The sequence below is a fragment of the Salmo salar genome, chromosome ssa05 (assembly GCF_905237065.1).
Source record: "Salmo salar chromosome ssa05, Ssal_v3.1, whole genome shotgun sequence".
Classification (NCBI taxonomy): domain Eukaryota; kingdom Metazoa; phylum Chordata; class Actinopteri; order Salmoniformes; family Salmonidae; genus Salmo; species Salmo salar.
The window spans coordinates 78,698,815-78,724,062 of NC_059446.1; the positions used below are offsets into that span (position 1 = coordinate 78,698,815).

General features: G+C 48.3%; 2 protein-coding genes across 2 annotated transcripts; one reads left to right on the top strand and one right to left on the bottom strand.

The window, feature by feature from the left end:
- Window positions 1–1,906: 1,906 nt before the first annotated feature.
- sc61b (transport protein Sec61 subunit beta) lies at window positions 1,907–9,103 on the bottom strand. The gene is given in 4 exon segments (NM_001141616.1): window positions 1,907–2,457; window positions 6,249–6,356; window positions 8,121–8,218; window positions 9,001–9,103. Coding segments are annotated over 4 exon segments (297 nt in total). The 5' UTR covers window positions 9,004–9,103; the 3' UTR covers window positions 1,907–2,369.
- Window positions 9,104–9,429: 326 nt separating this feature from the next.
- Window positions 9,430–12,495, top strand: LOC106606060 (alpha-1,3/1,6-mannosyltransferase ALG2). The gene is made up of 5 exons (XM_014202140.2): window positions 9,430–9,582; window positions 9,979–10,150; window positions 10,239–10,376; window positions 10,536–10,703; window positions 10,873–12,495. Exons 2-5 carry the CDS (start codon window positions 9,980–9,982, stop codon window positions 11,617–11,619), a joined length of 1,224 nt encoding a protein of 407 aa, XP_014057615.2. The 5' UTR covers window positions 9,430–9,582; window position 9,979; the 3' UTR covers window positions 11,620–12,495.
- The last annotated feature ends 12,753 nt before the right edge of the window (window positions 12,496–25,248 follow it).

The window sequence follows — 25,248 nt, forward strand, 5'->3', positions numbered from 1 at the left end:
CAGCATCCTATTCAGTGTGAATATATAGTGTGTGTATAAAGCCACCACAGGAGATTAGTGGAACTTAATTGGGGGGGGGCTCGTGGTAATGGCTGAAGCGGAATGGTACCAAATACAACCAAAGAGAAGAGAGGATGAGAGGAACCAAAGAGAAGAGCGGGGAGAGGATGAGAGGAACCAAAGAGAAGAGAGGATGAGAGGAACCAAAGAGAAGAGAGGATGAGAGGAACCAAAGAGAAGAGAGGATGAGAGGAACCAGAGAGAAGAGAGGAGAGGATGAGAGGAACCAAAGAGAAGAGAGGATGAGAGGAACCGAAGAGAGAATGAGAGGAACCAAAGAGAGAATGAGAGGAACCGAAGAGAAGAGAGAGGAGAGGAACCAAAGAGAAGAGAGGGGAGAGGATGACAGGAACCAAAGAGAAGAGAGAGTGAGAGGATGACAGGAACCAAAGAGAAGAGAGAGTGAGAGGAACCAAAGAGAAGAGAGAATGAGAGGAACCAAAGAGAAGAGAGAGGAGAGGAACCAAAGAGAGGAGAGGGGAGAGGATGACAGGAACCAAAGAGAAGAGAGAGTGAGAGGAACCAAAGAGAAGAGAGAGGAGAGGATGAGAGGAACCAAAGAGAAGAGAGAGGAGAGGATCAGAGGAACCAAAGAGAAGAGAGAGGAGAGGATGAGAGGAACCAAAGAGAAGAGAGAGGAGAGGATGAGAGGAACCAAAGAGAAGAGAGGGGAGAGGATGAGAGGAACCAAAGAGAAGAGAGGGGAGAGGATGAGAGGAACCAAAGAGAAGAGAGGATGAGAGGAACCAAAGAGAAGAGGATGAGAGGAACCAAAGAGAAGAGAGGATGAGAGGAACCAAAGAGAAGAGAGAGAGGATGAGAGGAACCAAAGAGATGAGAGGATGAGAGGAACCAAAGAGAAGAGAGGATGAGAGGAACCAAAGAGAAGAGAGGATGAGAGATCCCAGTCACTTTATATTTCCCTCTCCTGTGTAGTCCTCTGCAGATCATTTGGTAGAGCACGGCACTTGCAAAGCCAGGATAGTGGGTTTGATAACCGGGACCATCCGTATGTAAAATAAACAACTTAAATGCACATCATCTTTGGAGAAAAACATCTTCTAAATAGCATTTTATGTTTATTCTCCTCTCCACAGGAGGCTGGTGAGGGGAGGACGGCTCATAATAATGACTGGAATTAAGTGAACGAAATGGTATCTAATACAGATGTGTGTCAATACCATTCCATCTATTAGTATGAGCCCGTCCTCCCAGAGAAAGAGGTAGAGGAGGATGAAGGGTTCTTCACCACTGTAATAAAGTCAGTTGTAATGGACCGTACAGTGCTTTGAATATATCACGTTTATGGTCAGCCATAGCTTATGGCTATTAGATTGTTACTATACAGTGACTAACTAATGAGGTGTGCTAGTTCAGGGCTACAACATGGTGAAATGTCTGGGGGTCCGTGAGGAGCGGTTTGAAAAAGGTTGGTGCTCCCCTGAACATACCTGATACAGCCTGTACCTGGCAGGAAACCTACACACCTGTCACATACACATACCATGGGTAACGCTTCAATTAATAGCTCATTTGAATAGAAGCCTAATATAAAAGATGTCTATGAAACCTAAGCGTTCCCTTGGTACATACAGTATGTGCACAAAAGGTATACGGTGCCATGTAATTGTCTGGTATGGATATTTTGATTGATCCACCCTAAATGAGCTCCACTTTGCCAAAGGCAGTGTACAGTACATGAGTTCTGGGACATGGTCCAATACAGTGCAACACTGGAGATCAGCAGCAGACAACGTATCCCGACAGCCAATCAACGATCAGGGATTTGCATGAAGCAGTTTTACAGACAGTGTAAAGGCTAATATGGACATCCAACACACAAATTCTGTTTGAGTCCATTTATTGTACAATATCACAATAAAAACATTGTCCAAATGATGTTAACATCTACAGGTTCCAATTCAGGCTGAAAAATATAGATGCTGACTGAAGTCCTGATGAGGGGACCAGGGTCCCGATCCTTACTGGAGATGAATCACCCATTGTCATCAATAGGACCTACAGCAGCCAGTAAGAGAGGAGTAGGAGTCATGTCAGGATTCAGTCCTGGATGATCTGTGCTCAGGGTCAACACACTGGTGCTGGTCTGCAGTTCAGTTGGAGTTGGACACTGGACTGCGGCCCTGCTCTGAGAGAACACCAGACAGGTTGGGACTGTACCGCCCGCCGGGCCAGGCGAGTAGTGTTCTATGGGGTTCAGGTTGGTTGGTTGTTTGGTCCAGGTCTGATGTGTTAAGAAGCTGCGCCGCAGGGTCAGGGATTGAGGGTGAAGGGTCATGGGGCGGGGTTTAGGAGCGGGTGTACTTCCCCCAGATGTGCAGCATGAAGACCGACGCGATGAACAGCAAACTCATCACCAGCACTGGTACTGGACCTCTGAGGAGAGACGACACACACACACAGGTTACCACCCCGACATCTGAGGAGAGACGACACACACACAGGTTACCACCCCTACACAGAGGAGAGATGACAGACACACACACACACAGGTTACCACCCCTACACAGAGGAGGGACGACAGACACACACAGGTTACCACCCCTACACAGAGGAGAGACGACACACACACACGGAAAACAGTGGCCCAATCCTCTTCAGCAGTGGTATTCAACTCTCACCCTACGAGGTACAGAGCTGCTGCTTCTGTGCTACCTGATCATTAATTACACACACCTGGTGTGCCAGGTCTAAAGTCAGTCCCTGATTAGAGGGGAACAATGAAATAAATGCAGTAGAACTGGCTTCCAGGTCCAGAGTTGAGTTTGAGGGTCCTCCAGTATGTACTTGTGGAGCTATACACTACATGTCCAAAAGTATGTGGACACCTTTGTCAAACATCTCATTCCAATATCATGAAAATTAAGAGTTGGTCGCTTCCTTTGATGTTATAACAGCCTCCACTCTTCTGGGAAGGCTTTCCAGCAGATGTTGGCCTGCCGGGGCGGCAGGGTAGCCTAGTGGTTAGATTGTTGGACTAGTAACCGGAAGGTTGCAAGTTCAAATCCCCGAGCTGACAAGGTACAAATCTGTCATTCTGCCCCTGAACAAGGCAGTTAGCCCATTGTTCCTAGGCCGTCATAAATAATGGGAAGAAATTTTTTTTTACTGCGGGAACTTGCTTCCATTCAGGTCAGGCAATGATGTTGGTTGATTAGGCCTGGCTCACAATAGGCGTTCCAATTCATCCCAATGAAGTTCGATGGGGTTGAGGTCAGGGCTCTGTGCATGCCAGTCAAGTTCTTCCACACTGATCTTGAAAAATAATTTTTGTATCTACCTCGCTTTGTGCATGGAGTTATGGTCATGCTGAAACAGGAAAGTGCCTTCCTCAAACTGTTGCCACAAAGTTGGAAGCACAGAATCATCTAGAAGACTTCCCTTCTCTGGAACTAAGGGACCTAGCCCAAACCATGAAAAACAGCCTGAGACCATTATTCCTCCACCAAACTTTACAGTTGGAACCATGCAGTCGGGCAGGTAGCATTCTCCTGGCATCCGCCAAACCCAGATTTCGTCTGTTGGGCTGCCAGATGGTGAAGCGTGATTCATCACTCCAGAGAAGGCATTTCCACTGCTCCAGTCCAATGGTGGTGAGTTTTACACCACTCCAGCCACACTTGGCATAGTGCACGGTGATCTTAGGGTTGTGTGCGGCTATTCGGCCATGGAAACCCATTTCATGACGCTCTCGAGAAACAGTTATTGTGCTGACGTTGCTTCCAAAGGAAGTTTGGAACTCGGTAGTGAGTGTTGCAAGCGGTTCAGCACTCGGCTGTCCCGTTCTGTGAGCTTATGTTGCCTACCACAGCGGCTGAGCCGTTGTTGCTCCTAGACGTTTCCACTTCATAATAACATCCCTTACAGTTGACCGGGGCAGCTCTAGAAGGGCAGAAATTTGAAGAACTGACTTGTTGAAAAGGTGACATCCTATGACGGTGCCACGTTGAAAGTCACTGAGCTCTTCAGTAAGGCCGTTCTACTGCCAATGTTTGTCTATGATAGCATGGCTGCGTGCTGGACAAATCCCCTAATTTGAAGGGGTGTCCACATACTTTTGAATATTTAGTGAGAGAGCAGGAGAGAGAGAAGTAGCCTGGGACGTAGCGTTGTACAGGGTTTCCATTAGGAAACATTTGAAATTTACTGGACCCATATGCATTGGGTGAGTAAGTGGATTAGGGCGTCCACCCACGGTGCTCAGAATGACTGGAATCCCATTTAAAATATGGTCATTCATATTAACAGAGCAACAACGTGCACTCCTTCTTACCTAATGTTGATGTGCACTTTGAAGATGTTAGAATAACTGTCCACACTGACTTTCCTCAGACAAGACGAGTAACCAACATCACTAGCCTGTCAATCTATTAGTTTACCCATTCTATTGGTCAGCTTGTGGAGACAGACTCTTCCAGACAGACTCTTCCAGACAGACTCTTCCAGACAGTTGTGGAAAGATCGATCCCAAATTCATACAACCAGTAGACATAGGCTACAGCGCAGCAATGCACACAAGGCAGTAGGCTGCGCACAAATGTTCATTCCAGAATTCAATCAGCATGAGAACACCATTGTCAAATGCAGCGGTTTCATGTGACAGATGAAAATATTCCGGTAGAAATGTAGAGAGGGGAGATTTAATATATAACAACTACATGGGTTGATAATATGACTAGGATTGTGTCTTTGGCTACTGGACAACGAAAGAAAGTTGATATAAAGGAATTGCCTCCACAGATATGGTGTGATTTTGACTAGGCTACATTGAAGCAAGGTAAAACATGCCTCATATGTATTAAAACATTCAGGTTTCAAACAATTAAGTAAATGTTTTCAAAATGCATACCGTCTCCAGCTCATTGCAAAGTGGTGTGCTTTCCGTTGCCTACACATTTGCTGTTTGAGATACTGTAAGCCTACATTTGCTGTTTGAGATACTGTAAGCCTACATTTGCTGTTTGAGATACTGTAAGCCTACACGTGTGATATGGAGCTCAAACCAGCCTTATAAACTGGCTGGTTCGAGCCTTGAATGCTGATTGGCTGACAGGCGTGGTGTATCAGAACGTATACCACAGGTATGACAAAACATTTATTTGTACTGCTTTAATTACATTGGTAACCAGTCTATAATAGCAATAAGGCACCACGGGGTTTGTGGTATATGGGCAATATATCATGGCTAAGGTCTGTGTCCAGGCACTCCGCGTTGCGTCGTGGCTAAGACCAGCCCTTAGTCGCGGTATATTGGCCATGATCCACACCCCGTCGTGGCTTATTGCTTAATTACCACCATTGAACTGGGACCAGTGTTTCTCCTAGCATTACTAAGGTGGGGCAGGCCTCCCATAACTGTCTAGCACTGATACCCTCTGCTCTCAACTGGCCAAATTGCTTTAATTGAAAATCTCCATTCTGGCAGATGTGGGTGCCTCTGCACCCCATCTAGATCAATTCTAGGGGAAACATTGCCTGGGAGCCAGTAGAGATGTGGTCCTATTGTGTTTCTGCATTCATTGATGAGGATTTGATGAGAAGAGGTGCGCCATCCCTGAAGTGGAAAGGTAGGGGGAGAGTGTTACCATACCAACACCACCCCCCTCCTCTCTGAAGACTGTAATTGACTTGACCTTTCTGAGTAGATCTTAATGAAGCTCTGAGACCAGCGTTCAACACACACACGCTCGATACACACCACCGTACAACCGTCTGTCCTGGACTACAGGAGCAACACCCTCAGTAACTACAGCAGGACAACTGGAACTGTGTGGAGTAGAGGAGATCTCTAACCGTTGTCAGTAGTGGTCCCAGTCTAGAACTGTGACCAGGAGTCAGAACAGCGGCCTGACCGTCAGAAAGCAGCCAGACTTAGAAAGCTGGAGTGTTGATCAGTGTTTAGGAACAGTGTGGAGCTGAACTGACGGTGTCTGTAAGGGGACGGGGGACTCCAGGAATATACACACCCTGGGGTCTGATCAGCATTTAGCCTCAGTCCCCCCAAGTCTCATTTACTGCCATTAAACATTCATGCTCTTCCTCATAAACACTGTACATACCTACTCTGTGTGTGTGTGAGATACATATGTGTGTGTGTGCATTTGAAGGAATCCTAGTGCCTTTGTGTGAGTGTATGGTTGTGTGTATATACACACACACACACTCACACTTTGAGTCCTGGTGAGTCCTCAGTGTAGAAGCGCCACATGCCCCCGGTGCCACCCGCTGATGCTGTGGTCCTGCCTGCACTGCGTGTGCCACTGCTCGTTGCTTTCCTGTGACATCACACATACGAGACAACATGTGAGCTATAACATCATATACAAGAGACAACAAGCTATTTACATGAGGTTGTCAGTCACACCTTTACAGAGTTGCCTGCACACTGAAACAATGAACCTTCATTTGCTCCTGTTTTGACAGTTTTTCTGCCTGAGTCTCAGATGGTTAGATGTAAAAACACAGAGGCTGTAGGAAATACTGCCTCTGCAGTGACTGCAGTTCTAAGCCATCTGAACCCATAACATTATTGTGTGAAATGACAAAATCACAGACACTGTCCAGTGCTTCCCGCAGGATTTCTTTCTAGCAGTGGTGGCTTGGGTAGCAGGGGGTGCATTGCTACTAACAGTAACGCAATGACATGCTAGCTGTTCCCATAGACTTCTAGTCATTGAGCCAATTGCCATAAATTTAAAAGTGCGTCTCAGCAGAGATATCATGGGTCGCGCTAACGGAGGATTCTGGGTTCTCTTTTTTACACCAAAATAATTAACAAATAAAAATAAAAAAATGCAGAAAAAATATTTATTGTTTCATTTTGTAAACGCAGATCTTAAATGCTTATTGTAAATTCTTCCCTGCTTCAGTCAGGGTTCGCTCCAAATCAGCAATGTAAAAGGATCATTTTCGTGCTTCGGTTGCACTCCACTCTAATGAAATATCTTTGCTCTAGTCATTGGATCACCAGACAGCTCTGACTGATGTGTAGGATACTTTTCTCCGGTGTGTTTTTTCTCCAGTAGCCAGTTAAAATGCAAGATTACCTTCAAAACAAAGCATTAGAAAGAATCCAGCCAGCTACATTTCCTATAAACATTAGAAATACGGCCATGCATAGTTTTTGCAAAAAAGACCTTGCTTTTTCACTGTAAGCCAATTTACGTGTGGCTGCTAGCCAAATAGCGTTGCACTTCTGTTGACATCTGATAAACGATTTTCTGCCGAATGTGTTGAACTAATGCATTTTGTGTGAAGTAAAAGTAGTTGCACGCCCCTAATCCAAAGAAAACACTCGACTTTCAATACAAAACAGGTGAAGTGGTTTAAAGAAACGCTGATTCTTTGTTCGTCCGCTTTTTGAAAATGCAGATTTCTGAAAGCTAATGTGACCCCTGGATATACACATAAATGTGATATTTTTTCCCCCCAGCCATGGCAACAAGTTAGCAGCAGTGGGCCACCGCTGCTAAATGAATGTAGGGGAAACACTGCTGTCTGAGGTAGAAGTACTACCGTACCTAACTCCCTCTACTACAGCAGTTTGTGTTCAGAATAGCTCCAGTAGTCCTGATGTAGTGATTCATCAGCTGAGATTAAAGGGGGCTAAATGAGGTAATGAGTGAATGAGGGATAAGGTAGTAATGGGTAATGATGATGATAGCGTGGCTCTGATTACATACTGATTAAGCCTAAAGCACCAACATCTATCTCGTGGTATCTACTCAGAGGGATATCTAAACACCATCACTCTCCCTTTCATTTTACATCCTCTAGTCTACCTAAAATGTAGTTTATTTTAGTAATGCACTCATGTGTTATAGGTTGGAGCTAGGTGGTAATGTTGATGCTTGGGGGTGGTTAAGGGTACCAGTATGTAATGTCTTGAGTCTGACTGGAGTCTTGGTGTGTGTTGTAGATCCTTCTGCGTTGGGTGGGGTTTTGTGTGGCTCTTGCTGCCATGCACCATGATGATGTATTGGTATTTTGTTTTTGAAGCGCTTTGAGATTATAGAAATGTAATAAATGATTATTATTACCTCTGTCGGACTGTGGATCCTGCTGCGCGGGGGGCCACTGTCTTGCTGGGGGATCGGCTCCCTGCACCGACATTAGTTGCACTTGATGCTGGTCCAGGCTGAGGAAGAGACAGTTACATTAAAAACACACAAAATACTAAGATTACAGAAGAAAACAGAAATGTAACCATTGGATTTGACCCACTTTGGATGTGGGGTTCTCTGAAATGATAATCACAAATAACTTCCTCATAATATATAGGAGTTCACACTAGCTACCACTAGCCACCGTGCTTCTTTCACATGCATTCCTTGCTGTTTGGGGTTTTAGGCTGGGTTTCTGTACAGCACTTTGAGATATCAGCTGATGTACGAAGGGCTATATAAAAATACATTTGATTGATTGATAGAGGTCCTCTTTACCAGCGATGAGTACCCTTAAGCGCCATGAACAGCGTACTCAAATGTAATTTCTAAATGATCATATCATTGCAATGATCGTTTGTGATAGTCTGGCTGTCTTACACATAACATAATGAAGATTCGCTGATTCGAAAAATAGCCACGTCTACAAATAGATCATGGATCATCATACTAACTAACCTAACTTTAGCTAGCTGGCTACCTTAGAAGGCTTCTAAACCTGAGTCACCTCGACGGTAAAGAATGATTATAATATAAAATAGCAATGTCAAATAAGACTAATCTATAACATCATGCCTGTAATAGTACTAGGTTAGCTTGCTAACAGAGGCTAATTTAATGTATCTGTTATGCCTAGCTAAATTGAATAAGAGCTAGCTAGCTAGTTAACGTAAGGCCAAGTTAGAGGTGTACAACAATATACATTATTTTTAAAAATTCTAAAGTTAAAGTTTATTTGGAAAAATAGAATTCTTACCATTTTAAGTTGCACTTTGGATTTCAGCTAAAGAAGAAAACTTAAACTGTTCTTCTAACTGAAGTCCACGTCAAATGGGCTGCAGTGCTGTACACAAATCGCCACAACTTCAGAAGGAATCCAAGAAAGATGACGCTTGTCTAAAAAGGACACGATTACAGAACGAAGGACCATTTTAGGTGCCCTATGTTAAGCCTGAACCAAGACAGCTCATAATTGACATCTAACGGATTCAATTTATTACAAATTATAGATTCATATATAATCTCCTGGTAAAAAGTATTTATTTAAAAAAATCTACTTTAATATCTAATTTGTTTAATCTAATTTTGGAGTTTGAACGAAAGGCAAATGAAAAGTGTGCGTGCCAAGAGAGGTGACGTGTCTCATAGGAAGCGACGTGCGCCAGAGGGTGGCATCTGACGCCATTTTGGTTCAACACAGGGGGGTTTGCCGTTGGAAATTAATGTAACATTTGAGCCATCATGTCGATTAATAGGCAGAGTGGCATATTAGTGTTCGTAAGTTGACCACTGTTTCCTGGACACAAGTTGGACAGACTGCATTATCAAGGAGCGAAAGGTAAAGTTTATGACAGACAACGTCCACACTGAATTAGTAACGAATGCATACTAGCTGGTCTGTGATACTGGCTACTCTCAGGTTGATATAAGCTCTATGTTCACTGTGTTTAGTGTAGCTGTCGGCTAGAGATATCTATTGTCTGTTTCAACAACATCACGGTTAGCTGATGTTATGGAGCTTAGCCAATTCAACGGGAGAACGTTCTATGGGTTGTGGCATTGTAGACTAAACAATCCACCTCTCTGCCATGTCAACAATGTCCTCCATTCTGTAACGTTGTATTGAATGTATTAATACTGTCTGAACCTTCTGAACAAGCCCCATGTTGATGACGCACCTGTCAACCTGTCAGTGTCATCAGGCTTCTTTAAGCATGTTTTCTGTCTCCTCCAGGATGGTGCGGGTGGTGTTTCTCCACCCAGACCTGGGTATAGGTGGTGCAGAGAGGCTGGTGGTGGATGCAGCTGTAGCTCTACGCTCTCGCGGCTGCAGTGTTCAGATCTGGACGGCCCACCATGACCCCACACACTGCTTCTCAGAGACACTGGACCCAGACCTGAACGTGGTGGGTGTCAATAACAGTGTAATCTAATAACAGTGTTATAACACACACAAACACACTCGCACTATCTGACCCTGTTTGTCATCTCCAGGTGTGTGTGGGTGACTGGTTGCCCACCAGTGTGTTAGGGTACCTGCATGCCCTGTGTGCCTACCTCAGGATGATCTACGTAGCTCTCTACCTGGTCTTCCTCAGTGGAGCAGAGTACGACGTGGTCTTCTGTGATCAGGTTGGTGACACACCGTCAACATATTTTTTTCTCTTCACTTCAGCATAACTCAGTCCATTACCTTTTCATGTTGACTCTCACCTTCACACTAGTCTTTTTGCCTTGACTTTTCTGTAGTTGTGATTGTAGTAGATACAACCCTACTCTCTCCTCTTACAGGTGTCCGTGTGTATCCCAGTCCTGAGGTTGTCTCGTCAGAGGAAAAAGGTTCTGTTCTACTGTCATTTCCCAGACCAGCTCCTGACCCAGAGAGGCTCAGCTCTGAAAAAGCTCTACCGCGCCCCCATAGACAGACTGGAGGAACTCACCACTGGCATGGCTGATACGGTGAGAGTATAGAACCAGAGAAAGAATGATTCGATTTAGAGTACAAAATACCAACAGTTTCATTCATTTAATTTCAATGGAAACTAGTTTTGATTTTCCCAATTGATCTCTCTCCTCTGACCTTGTTGATGAGATATCACTGACTGATCCTTCTTGTTTCTTGTCCCAGGTGCTGGTAAACAGTTGTTTCACCGCAGGGGTCTTCAGGGAGACGTTCCGTACCCTGGATGGGGTCCAGACTGACGTCCTCTACCCCTCCCTCAACACACACAGCTTCGACCGGCCCCCTGAGGAGCAGCTAGAGCAGGGTCTGGGGGGCTTGATCCCTGAAGGCGTGTCCTGCCTCTTCCTGTCTCTGAACCGCTATGAGAGGAAGAAGAGCCTGGGTCTGGCCCTCGAGGGCCTCTCCTCCCTGAAGACCCGCCTCGCCCCGGGGGACCAGGCAGGACTCCACCTGGTGGTGGCAGGGGGGTACGACGGCCGTGTTGCTGAGAACGTCCAGCACTACGCTGAGCTGAAGGAGCTAGCAGCACGGCTGGGAGTAGAGGACTCTGTCACCTTCCTGCGCTCTCCCTCAGACAGCCAGAAGGTGGCGCTGTTGCGGGGCAGCGCAGGCATTCTCTACACGCCCAGCAGAGAGCACTTTGGGATAGTGCCAGTGGAGGCCATGTACTGCTGCTGTCCCGTCATTGCTGTGAGGTCTGGAGGGCCTCTGGAGAGTGTAGGTGACGGGGAGACGGGCTTCCTGTGTGAGCCCACGGCTGAGGCCTTCTCCCTGGCCATGGAGAAGCTGTTCAGAGACCCCCAGCTCCGCAGGGACATGGGCCAGGCCGGCAGGAGGCGGGTTCAGGAGAAGTTCTCCCTGGAGGCCTTCTCAGACCAGCTGCACGGGTACATCCTCAGGCTGACCCAGTGACACCTCTACTGGGGCAGAGACTGGGCTGGGGTGCGTTAGCGGAGCAGCTTTCGGTAGAAGTCGCCCTTAGACACATCTAGATCAGCTTACCTTCTCTCAATCCCAGCCTAAATCCTAACCAAAGAATGGAAAACTGACCTGAGATCAGCATCTCATTGGTGCAACTTCATCCTACTGCAGCTGTAGCCAGGTAGAGGTGGATGGGCTAGGTATGTAGGGATAAAATACGGTTACTGAGGACAGACTGGGGAGGGGGGTGTAATGTAGAGGTGCGCTGACTGAGGAGGGCTCTAGACAATTAGTCATTGTTCCCCTAGGAGGGGTTGCTGAGGGAATGGAGGGATGGAATCTCCGCTCCAATTAACAAAAGAGTAACGACTTTACCCATACTGCCCCGGGGCCTCTCGTAACAATACCGGCCCTTGGTTCTAGAAGTGTGTGTGTGTGTGTGTGTGTGTGTGTGTGTGTGTGTGTGTGTGTGTGTGTGTGTGTGGGGGGGTGACCAAGAGCTTCAAAACCACTAGGATGGATCTGTAGTGTGATGACGGGATGCTGTGTGTTTGCGCATGCCACCGAGCGCCATTAGCCAGTTGGCAGCCACAGATCGATCAGCAGGATGTTTGCCACTTCCTCTGTCCTTTCAGACCTTAGTTACTTTTCACAATGAGGGAATGTTTGGCCTGTACATTGCTGTCTGTCTCTGGGTTATTAGGAGATGATGCTGTGTGTTGGTTATTAGGAGTGTGTGTGTGTGTGTGTGTGTGCAGTATAGAAGGTCATGCTGTCTGCTGGTCAGTCTTACTGGCCTCTAGAAGCGCTCTTATTGACATTCCTCAAGTCTTAATAAAACAGAGGACACATATCTAGTTTACCAAGTCTGCTTGTTTTGTTGTCAAGTTCTTTCTTTTTCTCTTTTGTACCAGACTGGTGTGTATCAGGCCAGGTATCCAACACACGCACACACACTCCAAATCCAACTCCTATCTACCCACTGCAAATGCAATGCCACCGAGAGAGGAGCGGAAAAGTAGAGGGGCGTGTTTGTGAATACGCATGTGTGTGTTCAGTCAATGTTTCAGTGAGCAGAGGAATTAGCAGGAGATGAGGAGGGCTGTTACCACGGTGATTTAGAGACCCTGCTAGGAGGGGAAGATAAAGAGGCCCTCTGGAACCACCAGGGAGAGAACACACACACACTGGAGCCACGGGGAGAGGAGGGTGGGCTGAGGAGGTGGGAGACTCCCCCCCCCATCCACCACCTGGGCTCTCCGCAGCTCATAAACACAGTGATTTTAAGCAGGAGACTATCAGGCTTCTGGACACCCAGGAGGACTGTTCTTCTGTCTCCCTGTCTGTCTGTCCCTCAAAGCCGTCAAGTCAGTCAGTCCCCCCTCATCCCTTCCCACCTCCCCTCCCTCCTCCTCTTCTGAGCCCTGTGGTGGGGTAGTGTAATTCTGTTATTGAGACACGATGTGTCCTGAGCTGCAGTGATAACCACTGCCCAGGAGCCACCGGCACTCAGGCTTAATTCATTAATGAGACCGCGGGGTTGGTTTTAAATAGGCTCTAATTCCACACACAGACACCAGGAGAGATTGGGGTGTTGGTGGAGAGATGTATAGGTGTGTGTCTGTGTGTGTGCGTATGTGTGCTGGGTTTTTAGCGATGTGAATGTGTGCTGGGGGGAGGGGGAGGTGAGATGTATCAGTTTGTGTGTATGTGTGTATATCTGTTTTGTTGGCAGTTTGGGAGCGTGTACCCTTATTATTACAACATTAAAGATGAACTATTTTTTTAAACCTGCTCTCTGATTGGATGTTAATCATGCTTTCTGATTGGGTGTTAATCATGGGCTAAATGGAGATGATGAGGGAATCACAAACAAGTTAATCACTACAAGCCTTCACCTGGTCACAGACTGCTGGGCTGGAGCCCTGAGAGAACACACCTATACATCTCACCATCACCTCCAACCCAGAGTGAAGACAAGTCATGAGGATTGATCCAACTCAGAGAGGGAATGTGCACTTATCAAAAGTCAACTGAATTTGTCAATTGTCTAGGACAGTGGTTCCCAACCAGGGGTACCACAGGGGGTACTTGGCCTATCCACAGAGGGTACTTGGCCTATCCATAGGGGGTACTAGGACCCCTGGTTAGGACCTGGGGATACTTGGCCTATCCACAGGGGGTACTTGGCCTATCCACAGGGGGTACTAGGACCCCTGGTTAGGACCTGGGGGTACTTGGCCTATCCACAAGGGGTACTAGGACCCCTGGTTAGGACCTGGGTGTACTTGGCCTATCCACAGGGGGTACTAGGACCCCTGGTTAGGACCTGGGGGTACTTGGCCTATCCACAAGGGGTTCTAGCACCCCTGGTTAGGACCTGGGGGTACTTGGCCTATCCACAGGGGCTACTTGGCCTATCCACAGGGGGTACTAGGACCCCTGGTTAGGACCTGGGGGTACTTGGCCTATCCACAGGGTGTACTTGGCCTATCCACAGGGGGTACTAGGACCCCTGGTTAGGACCTGGGGGTACTTGGCCTATCCACAGGGGGGTACTTGGCCTATCCACAGGGGGTACTAGGACCCCTGGTTAGGACCTGGGGGTACTTGGCCTATCCACAGAGGGTACTTGGCCTATCCATAGGGGGTACTAGGACCCCTGGTTAGGACCTGGGGATACTTGGCCTATCCACAGGGGGTACTTGGCCTATCCACAGGGGGTACTAGGACCCCTGGTTAGGACCTGGGGGTACTTGGCCTATCCACAGGGGGTACTAGGACCCCTGGTTAGGACCTGGGGGTACTTGGCCTATCCACAAGGGGTTCTAGGACCCCTGGTTAGGACCTGGGTGTACTTGGCCTATCCACAGGGGGTACTAGGACCCCTGGTTAGGACCTGGGGGTACTTGGCCTATCCACAAGGGGTTCTAGCACCCCTGGTTAGGACCTGGGGGTACTTGGCCTATCCACAGGGGCTACTTGGCCTATCCACAGGGGGTACTAGGACCCCTGGTTAGGACCTGGGGGTACTTGGCCTATCCACAGGGGCTACTTGGCCTATCCACAGGGGGTACTAGGACCCCTGGTTAGGACCTGGGGGTACTTGGCCTATCCACAAGGGGTTCTAGGACCCCTGGTTAGGACCTGGGGGTACTTGGCCTATCCACAGGGTGTACTTGGCCTATCCACAGGGGGTACTAGGACCCCTGGTTAGGACCTGGGGGTACTTGGCCTATCCACAGGGGGTACTTGGCCTATCCACAGGGGGTACTAGGACCCCTGGTTAGGACCTGGGGGTACTTGGCTTATCCACAGGGGGTACTAGGACCCCTGGTTAGGACCTGGGGGTACTTGGCCTATCCACAAGGGGTTCTAGGACCCCTGGTTAGGACCTGGGGGTACTTGGCCTATCCACAGGGGGTACTAGGACCCCTGGTTAGGACCAAGGGGTACTTGGCCTATCCACAGGGGCTACTTGGCCTATCCACAGGGGGTACTAGGACCCCTGGTTAGGACCTGGGGGTACTTGGCCTATTCACAGGGGGTACTTGGCATATCCACAGGGGGTACTAGGACCCCTGGTTAGGACCTGGGGGTACTTGGCCTATCCACAGGGGGTACTAGGACCCCTGGTTAGGACCTGGGGATACTTGGCCTATCCACAGGGGGTACTTGGCCTATCCACAGGGGGTACTAGGACCCCTGGTTAGGACCTGGGGGTACTTGGCCTATCCACAGGGGGTACTAGGACCCCTGGTTAGGACCTGGGGGTACTTGGCCTATCCACAGGGGGTACTAGGACCCCTGGTTAGGACCTGGGGGTACTTGGCCTATCCACAAGGGGTTCTAGCACCCCTGGTTAGGACCTGGGGGTACTTGGCCTATCCACAGGGGCTACTTGGCCTATCCACAGGGGGTACTAGGACCCCTGGTTAGGACCTGGGGGTACTTGGCCTATCCACAGGGGCTACTTGGCCTATCCACAGGGGGTACTAGGACCCCTGGTTAGGACCTGGGGGTACTTGGCCTATCCACAAGGGGTTCTAGGACCCCTGGTTAGGACCTGGGGGTACTTGGCCTATCCACAGGGTGTACTTGGCCTATCCACAGGGGGTACTAGGACCCCTGGTTAGGACCTGGGGGTACTTGGCCTATCCACAGGGGGTACTTGGCCTATCCACAGGGGGTACTAGGACCCCTGGTTAGGACCTGGGGGTACTTGGCTTATCCACAGGGGGTACTGGACCCCTGGTTAGGACCTGGGGGTACTTGGCCTATCCACAAGGGGTTCTAGGACCCCTGGTTAGGACCTGGGGGTACTTGGCCTATCCACAGGGGGTACTAGGACCCCTGGTTAGGACCAAGGGGTACTTGGCCTATCCACAGGGGCTACTTGGCCTATCCACAGGGGGTACTAGGACCCCTGGTTAGGACCTGGGGGTACTTGGCCTATTCACAGGGGGTACTTGGCATATCCACAGGGGGTACTAGGACCCCTGGTTAGGACCTGGGGGTACTTGGCCTATCCACAGGGGGTACTAGGACCCCTGGTTAGGACCTGGGGGTACTTGGCCTATCCACAGGGTGTACTTGAAGAGTCATGAGAACATAGGCTTACTGGTAAAATGCAAATGGAGTGTACTTCAAGGGCACTCTGGGCAGAGCTAAATTCAGTTGGTGGTACAGTAACGTAAAGAGGTTAGGAACCACTGGTCTAGGATGTTGGTAGTTATGGTAACTGTCCTCCAAATGTCCCTTGTTGGGATGAGTACTGTCATCGTCAGTGTAAAGGGTTAAAGCAGAGAAGAGAGAACGCTGTAGGCCTGTAGAGTGTCATTGATAGATTGTTTAAACAAAGCAAATCTGCATTGATATTCATGAGACGTCTTTCAGCGCTGTTTTACATGGAACACGTTAACAAATTATGGATTTCAGTTTTTACTGCTTCTATAAAGTATTCAAATATATTAGCATATACTGTACCTCGTAACTGTTAACTCTGCAGAGCCTTCAGAGTGATACGCGCACAAACACACATGTGCACCTTCATGCACACACACACACAAACTTTGTGTAAAAGTGATTTAGTCCAGTGACATAAAATAACCATCTCTGGGAGGTTTTAATAAAGCTATCAACAATGTCTGATAGTGGCGTGTTATAGATAGCCTCAATAAAACTCTATGTTTATGGCTCTGCAAGGAGAGACATTATAGGACTAATTCTACCCAGTCTACAGTAGGCTGTAGGGGCTGCTGCTGAAAAGATGGCGTAGACAGAGAGACAGTGAGACAGATGGAATACTGTATTGTAGAATAGGAGTTATCTTTACTGTGAATAGAACTGGTCATATTTATCTAGTCTTGAATCTTGACGTGTTCTGGGTGTCATACTGGTAGTCTCCACTCACAGGCTGTCTCCCAGAGTGGCAGGCAGAACAGGGGAGAGAAGAGAGAGAGGGAGGAGGGTAGGGATGGAGGTAGGAGGGTAATGATGGAGGGTAGGGATGGAGGGTAGGGATGGAGGTAGGACGGTAATGATGGAGGGTAGGGATGGAGGTAGGAGGGTAGGGAGGGAGGGTAGGGATGGAGGGAGAGTTGGTGATGGAGGTAGGAGGGTAATGATGGAGGGTAGGGATGGAGGTAGGAGGGTAGGGATGTAGGGTAGGGATGGAGGTAGGAGGTGTAGGGATGGAGGGAGGAGGGTAGGGATGGAGGGTTGGGATGGAGGTAGGAGGGTAATGATGGAGGGTAGGGATGGAGGTAGGAGGGTAGGGATGGAGGGTAGGGATGGAGGGAGGAGGGTAATGATGGAGGGTAGTGATGGAAGTAGAAGGGTAATGATGGAGGGTAGGGATGGAGGTAGGAGGGTAGGGATGTAGGGTAGGGATGGAGGTAGGAGGGTAATGATGGAGGGTAGGGATGGAAGTAGAAGGGTAATGATGGAGGGTAGGGATGGAGGGTAGGGATGGAGGTAGGAAGGTAGGGTTGGAGGGTAGGGCTGGAGGTAGGAAGGTAGGGATGGAGGGAGGAGGGTAGGGATAGAGGTAGGAGTGTAATGATGGAGGGTAGGGATGGAGGTAGGAGGGTAGGGCTGGAGGTAGGAGGGTAATGATGGAGGGTAGGGATGGAGGTAGGAGGGTAGGGATGGAGGGAGGAGGGTAGGGATGGAGGTAGGAGGGTAATGATGGAGGGTAGGGATGGAGGTAGGAGGGTAGGGGTGGAGGGTAGGGATGGAGGTAGGAGTGTAGGGATGGAGGGTAGGGATGGAGGTAGGAGGGTAGGGATGGAGGTAGGAGGGTAGGGATGGAGGGTAATGATGGAGGTAGGAGGGTAATGATGGAGGGTAGGGATGGAGGTAGGAGGGTAGGGATGGAGGGTAGGGATGGAGGTAGGAGGGTAGGGATAGAGGGTAGGGATGGAAGGTTGGGATGGAGGGTAGGGATGGAGGTAGGAGGGTAGGGATGGAGGGATTAGATTAGGGATGGAAGGTTGGGATGGAGGGAGGGAGGAGGGTAGGGATGGAGGGGGGTAGGGATAGAGGGAGGGAGGAGGGTAGGGATGGAGAGAGGGAGGAGGGTAGGGATGGAGGGGGGTAGGGATGAGGAGGAGAAGGGATGGAAGGGGGTAGGGAGAAGAAGCTGTGGGGGAAGCTAAGACCTCCTGGTGAACCTCAGTCTTCCTCTACCTCATTTGTCTGCAAACACACCTACTAACCTCTCTGTGCTAAGCTCACAGTCGATACTTAGTTAAACACCCCTGGTGGGGGGTTATTTATGGAGACTTGCCTTGGGCATGGGTATTGGGGTGAGATAGGGAGGGATGTGGTGCATGCGGGCGTAAGGGGGGGTTGAGGCTGATTGGGGGAGCAGTGGGCCCAGCCTGGTACAGAGGGACCATCAGCACGCCAACCGTGATGCCAGCGAGCCCTCGTCTCAGCTGGAGAGAACAACCTCTCCTGATTACACACACTGGGGTGAACGTCAATCACTGTGTTTGTGTGTAGCACAAAGACAATGCTTGTCTTCTTGTGTATATGTTTGCGCGTATGTGTGCGTGGATATGTGTGTGTGTGTTAGCTGCAGAAAGACAATGCCAGTCTATTAGTCTGGTTTGTCAATGTGTTGAAGTCTGTGTGTTGAAGTTTCTGTGTGTGTGTTTATGTGTGTGTGTGTTAGCTGCAGAAAGACAATGCCCGTCTTTTAGTCTGGTTTGTCAATGTGTTGAAGTCTGTGTGTTGAAGTCTGTGTGTGTGTTTGCCATTAGACAATGCCCTCCTCCTCAACATGAGAGAGAGTGTGTGTGTGTGTGTGTGTGTGTGTGTGTGTGTGTGTGTGTGTGTGTGTGTGTGTGTGCCCAGTGATGGCCTGTTAGATTGAGCTGTCAGTTGCCAGGCATCAGATGAAGATTAATGTTCCACGCAAACAATACGAGGCTGGCAATGATCATAAATATGCTAATGGCCATTATCAATACACACACTGCCCTGACGGGGGAGGGAGTGTGGGGGAGGGGGGGGGTTACGCTTTAATTCAGGTCACTGAGATAAATAGAGAAATGAATCCCCCCACCCCCCCTCAACACAAACACACACTGTTGAAGCTGATTGAGTGGAGAGGATGGTTTGGCGTGTGTTATTTTAGGGTGGGGCGATGAAGAGGAGATGATTGGTGTCACATTAACGATGCGTGTTTGTTTAGTGTGTGCGTGTGTGTTTGCTGTGCGCGTGCGGAGTGTGTTTGTGTGCGTGTGTAGGAGATGATTGGGGTGGTGTAAGGGATGTTTCTGCCAAGGCTCTGATTAAGACTCTACAGGTTCATTCAGCTATGATCACTGCTACATGGCAGAGAGATGCGGAGAGAGGGAAGAATGGAGTGAGGGAAAAGGACCAGGAGGGAGGGACAGACGGACAGAGACTAGAAAGGACAGAAAATAGAGAGAGGGAGAGACAGAGATAGTGATGTTGTGGGCCACAGGTTATTATGTCTCAGGCCGTTCTTAGTCCAGTAAGACTAACCTGACGACTTCTTACAAAGACTCTCACTCACTGGTCTGTCTCGTCTCTTTCCGGTCTCTCTCTGGTCTCTCTGCGTCTCTCTCTGGTCTCTTTCCGGTCTCTCTCTGGTCTCTCTGCGTCTCTCTCTGGTCTCTTTCTGGTCTCTCTTTGGCCTCTCTCTGGCCTCTCTCTGGTCTTTCTTTGGTCTTTTTCTGGTCTCTCTCTTGTCTCATTGTTCTCTCTCTGCTCGCTCTGGTCTCTCTCTGGTGTCTCTGCTCTCTCTGGTCTCTCTGGTCTATCTCTGCTCTCTCTTTGCTCTCTCTGGCCTCTCTCTGGTCTCTCTGGTCTATCTCTGCTCTCTCTCTGCTCTCTCTGGTCTCTTTCTGGTCTCTCTGGTCTCTCTCTCTGGTCTCTCTGGTCTCTCTCTGCTCTGTCTCTGCTCTCTCTGGTCTATCTCTGGTCTCTCTCTCTGGTCTCTCTGGTCTATCTCTGGTCTATGTCTGGTCTATCTCTGGTCTCTCTGGTCTATCTCTGGTCTCTCTCTGGTCTCTCTCTGGTCTCTCTGGTCTATCTCTGGTCTATCTCTGCTCTCTCTGGTCTCTCTGGTCTATCTCTGGTCTATCTCTGGTCTATCTCTGGTCTCTCTCTGGTCTCTCTGGTCTATCTCTGGTCTATCTCTGGTCTATCTCTGGTCTCTCTGGTCTATCTCTGGTCTCTCTGGTCTATCTCTGGTCTCTCTCTGGTCTCTCTGGTCTATCTCTGGTCTATCTCTGGTCTATCTCTGGTCTCTCTGGTCTATCTCTGGTCTATCTCTGGTCTCTCTCTGGTCTCTCTCTGGTCTCTCTGGTCTATCTCTGGTCTCTCTCTGCTCTCTCTGCTCTCTCTGGTCTATCTCTGGTCTATCTCTGGTCTATCTCTGCTCTCTCTGGTCTCTCTGCTCTCTCTGGTCTATCTCTGGTCTATCTCTGGTCTATCTCTGCTCTCTCTGGTCTCTCTGCTCTCTCTGGTCTCTCTGGTCTCTCTGCTCTCTCTGGTCTATCTCTGCTCTCTCTGGTCTCTCTCTGATTTATCTCTGGTCTCTCTGGTCCCAGGTCACTCTTAGATACACAGAGTCATTAGGCCTATACTAATTTAGCACATTATTTCTCCACCCACCTGTCTCCTCCTTTTCAGCTCTTTTCCCTCCCCCTTCTCTCTCTGTCTAGTGTAGAGGGCTGTGGGGGTAGACTGGAGGTACCCATGGGTCTCTCTGACCTTCATCGTCCTTTAACACTCATACACACGCACATAAACTGTTGATGGAGAGTGTAATGTGTGTGGGGTGAGGGGCGGGGGTTGCTGATTAGGGCTAATGAGCTCACAGGGGACTGTGGGATAGAGGAGGACCAGTCAATCGCTCACTAAGGGCGTCAGTGTTGAGGAGTAGTGAACTATATGTAGTTCAACTAGTAATTTAACTACATTTTGCAGTAGCTTGGTGGTAGTTGAACTCAATTCAAATCTAGGTTATGTTTCAGTTAATTACTTTTCTTCATGTAGCGGTATAGCTAACTACTGGAACTTTGCCAAAAGAAATGAAAATATGGGTGAAGTAGGCAATAATTTCCTTTATTTTTCAGTTTCATAACTGCCTAATTCTCACATGAAACAGTGTTTTTGTGTTTAATAGGTTAAATTACACACTCTGTTAACGTATGACCCCAAAGTGTTCTGTTCTTGCAATTTGTAGTCTATGACATTCCAGATTTACATATGATAATTTGTCACAAAGTAGTTTGGATGTAGTGAACTACTTTTTCAAGGTAACTTTAGATAAGTAAACTATATTTTTCTTAAGGGTAGCTCTAGTGTAGCTTCACTTCTTGCAGTGTGAAGTAATTGGTATCTAGGTAAACTCTACTTTCAGAGTAGCTTCACCAACACTGGGAGTCACACTCCTCTCATTTCTGGGGACGCCTCACGTTCCAAATGTGTCAATCACAGGAGGTTGGTGGCAACTTAATTGGGGAGCATGGGCTCGGGGTAATGACTGGAGCAGAATGAATGGAAAGGTATAAAACATATTGTTTCTATGTGTTTGATAACATTCCATTCACTCTGTTCAGGCCATTATGATGAGCCGTCCTCCCCTTAGCAGCCTCCGCTGGTGTGATTGTGTATGAATGTGTCCCGGACACAGGGAAAGACGGTATAGAGGTCTGCTCTCGGTCCTGGGGGAGGGAGGGAGGGTCACAGGTAGAGGGTTCCTCTCACAACCCTTCATGGTCTTTCAGCTCCCCACGGTCATTAAACTCTCCACTCTGGGGTTGCTCATTAACCATGGTCTGAGGTCAGGGCCTGGTCAATAAGGGTTAAGGTCAGTGGTTAACGGTTTAAACGCAGTGGGACAAGGTTGTTGTTTGGTTGAGATGTAGAGTACTGGTGTGATGGTCTGGTTAGCCAAGTGGAGATAACTCATATTAGAAGACAGACACTGATCTGGAAGCCTGTGTGTTTCTGTAAGTGTGTCTCTGTTAGTGTGTATTTGTATGTGTCTCTTCAAATGTGTGTGTCTGCAGGTGTGTGTGTGTGTGTCTCATTAGCATGCATAGCGTCTCTCTGTCTCCTCCTCTGTCCGGCAGGCAGAGCCTTAGCCCCGTGCTCCAGAGTGGAGTTATAGATTAGTGTCCGTGGCTGGAGCAGGCAGGGGGCCGGGGGATCCGCCATAGCCCAGGCTGGGGCAACGTAGACTGGGCACGGCTCACAGCTCATCAGCCTGTCTCTGGAGGGTGGGGAGCTTCACACGGAGCAGAGCTCTGATTAACCACACTAATGACAGACCAGCTCCCAGCTCCCACTGCCGCCCAACACCATAATCACTGCTTCAGGGTGTGCGTGTGTGTATGTGTGTGTGTGAATGTGCGTTGTATGTGCGTGTGTGTGTGAAGTGGCTTGGCCATCATTCACAGATTGAGTCACTCTCACTAACTCTGCCTCTCTCTCTCTCTCTCTCTCTCCTTCTTTCTCTCTTTCTCTCTCCTCTCTCTCTCTCTCCTTCTTTCTCTCTTTCTCTCTCTCTCTCTCTCTCTCTCTCTCTCCCTCTCTCTCTCCCTCTCTCTCTCCCTCTCTCTCCTCTCTCTCTCCCCCTCTCTCGCTCTCTCTCTCCTTCTTTCTCTCTCCCCCATTCCTAGTCCTCTCACTTTCCTCCTCTCTCTGTCTCTGAAGGAGATTAGATCTGATCCAGGCCTTTAGAGCTCCTTCCTACTTAAGAAGCGTGTGTGTGTGTGTGTGTGTGTGTGTGTGTGTGTGTGTGTGTGTGTGTGTGTGTGTGTGTGTGTGTGTGTGTGTGTGTGTGTGTGTGTGTGTGTCAGTGCTCTGGGACATTGAATTAATGGTTGAGGGGCGGCAGGTAGCCTTGTGGTTAGAGTGTTGGGCCTGTAACCGAAAGGTTGCTAGATCAAATCCCTGAGCTGACAAGGTAAAAATCTGTCGTTCTGCCCCTGAACAAGGCAGTTAACCCACTGTTAGTAGGCCGTCATTGTAAATAACAATTTGTTCTTAACTGACTTGCCTAGTTAAACAAAGGTTAAATAAAAAATGTAAAATGTGATGGATGTCCTGTCAGTCCCTCTGCTGATGAGCCAATCCCCTCAGCCAACATGTCATCAAAGCTGGAGCACTGTCCTCTCAGCCACATCCACACACAGCAAGACCAATCCTAGATGGTTCTATCTAGACCAATCCTAGATGGTTCTAGACCAATCCTAGATGGTTCTATCTAGACCAATCCTAGATGGTTCTAGACCAATCCTAGATGGTTCTATCTAGACCAATCCTAGATGGTTCTAGACCAATCCTAGATGGTTCTATCTAGACCAATCCTAGATGGTTCTAGACCAATCCTAGATGGTTCTATCTAGACCAATCCTAGATGGTTCTATCTAGACCAATCCTAGATGGTTCTAGACCAATCCTAGATGGTTCTATCTAGACCAATCCTAGATTGTTCTATCTAGACCAATCCTAGATGGTTCTATCTAGACCAATCCTAGATGGTTCTATCTAGACCAATCCTAGATGGTTCTAGACCAATCCTAGATGGTTCTATCTAGACCAAACCTAGATGGTTCTATCTAGACCAATCCTAGATGGTTCTATCTAGACCAATCCTAGATTGTTCTAGACCAATCCTAGATGGTTCTAGACCAATCCTAGATGGTTCTATCTATACCAATCCTAGATGGTTCTAGACCAATCCTAGATGGTTCTATCTAGACCAAACCTAGATGGTTCTATCTAGACCAATCCTAGATGGTTCTATCTAGACCAATCCTAGATTGTTCTAGACCAATCCTAGATGGTTCTATCTAGACCAATCCTAGATGGTTCTATCTAGACCAAACCTAGATGGTTCTATCTAGACCAATCCTAGGTGGTTCTATCTAGACCAATCCTAGATGGTTCTATCTAGACCAAACCTAGATGGTTCTATCTAGACCAATCCTAGATGGTTCTATCTAGACCAATCCTAGATGGTTTTATCTAGACCAATCCTAGATGGTTCTTGCATGGCTCATGCTAGTAGTAACATTGTCATAGTAAGCACATGTGCAATACAACATTCCTCTAACAGAAAGTTGAGTGAGACTTGAAACTCCTCCCTTAATTTAATACAACAGTACCTTATCTCTACCATTAATTCAATACAACAGTACCTTATCTCTACCATTAATTCAATACAACAGTACCTTATCTCTACCATTAATTCAATACAACAGTACCTAATCTCTACCATTAATTTAATACAACATTTGTCACGACTTCCACCGAAGTGGAAATCTCCTGGTAGACACAGCACTTCCCAGGAGTCACGTGTATCCCCTGTCACAGGAGGAGATGGCGGCTTTGGAAACATATGTCTCCGAATCCCTGGGGCAGGGATACATTCGGCCCTCCACTTCACCTGCCTCCTCGAGTTTATTTTTTGTGAAGAAGAAGGATGGAGGTCTGCGCCCGTGTATTGACTATCGAGGTATCAACCAGATCACTGTTAGGTACAGTTACCCGCTACCTCTCATAGCCAGTGCGATTGAGTCAATGCACGGGACGCGCTTCTTCACCAAATTGGATCTCAGGAGCGCTTACAACCTGGTGCGTATCCGGGAGGGAGACGAGTGGAAGACAGCTTTCAGTACCACCTCTGGGCACTATGAGTACCTCGTCATGCAGTACGGGTTGATGAATGCTCCATCAGTCTTCCAATCCTTTGTAGATGAGACTTTCAGGGACCTGCACGGGCAGGGTGTAGTGGTGTATATCGATGACATCCTGATATACTCCGCTACACGTCCCGAGCATGTGTCCCTGGTGCGCAAGGTGCTAGGTCGACTGTTGGAGCATGACCTGTATGTCAAGACTGAGAAATGTCTGTTTTTCCAACAGTCCGTCTCCTTCCTAGGGTACCACATTTCCACCTCGGGGGTGGTGATGGAGTGTGACCGCGTTAAGGCCGTGCGTAATTGGCCGACTCCGACCACGGTAAAGGAGGTGCAGCGGTTCTTAGGGTTTGCCAATTACTACCGGAGGTTTATCCGGGGCTTTGGTCAGGTGGCTGCTCCCATTACCTCACTGCTGAAGGGGGGT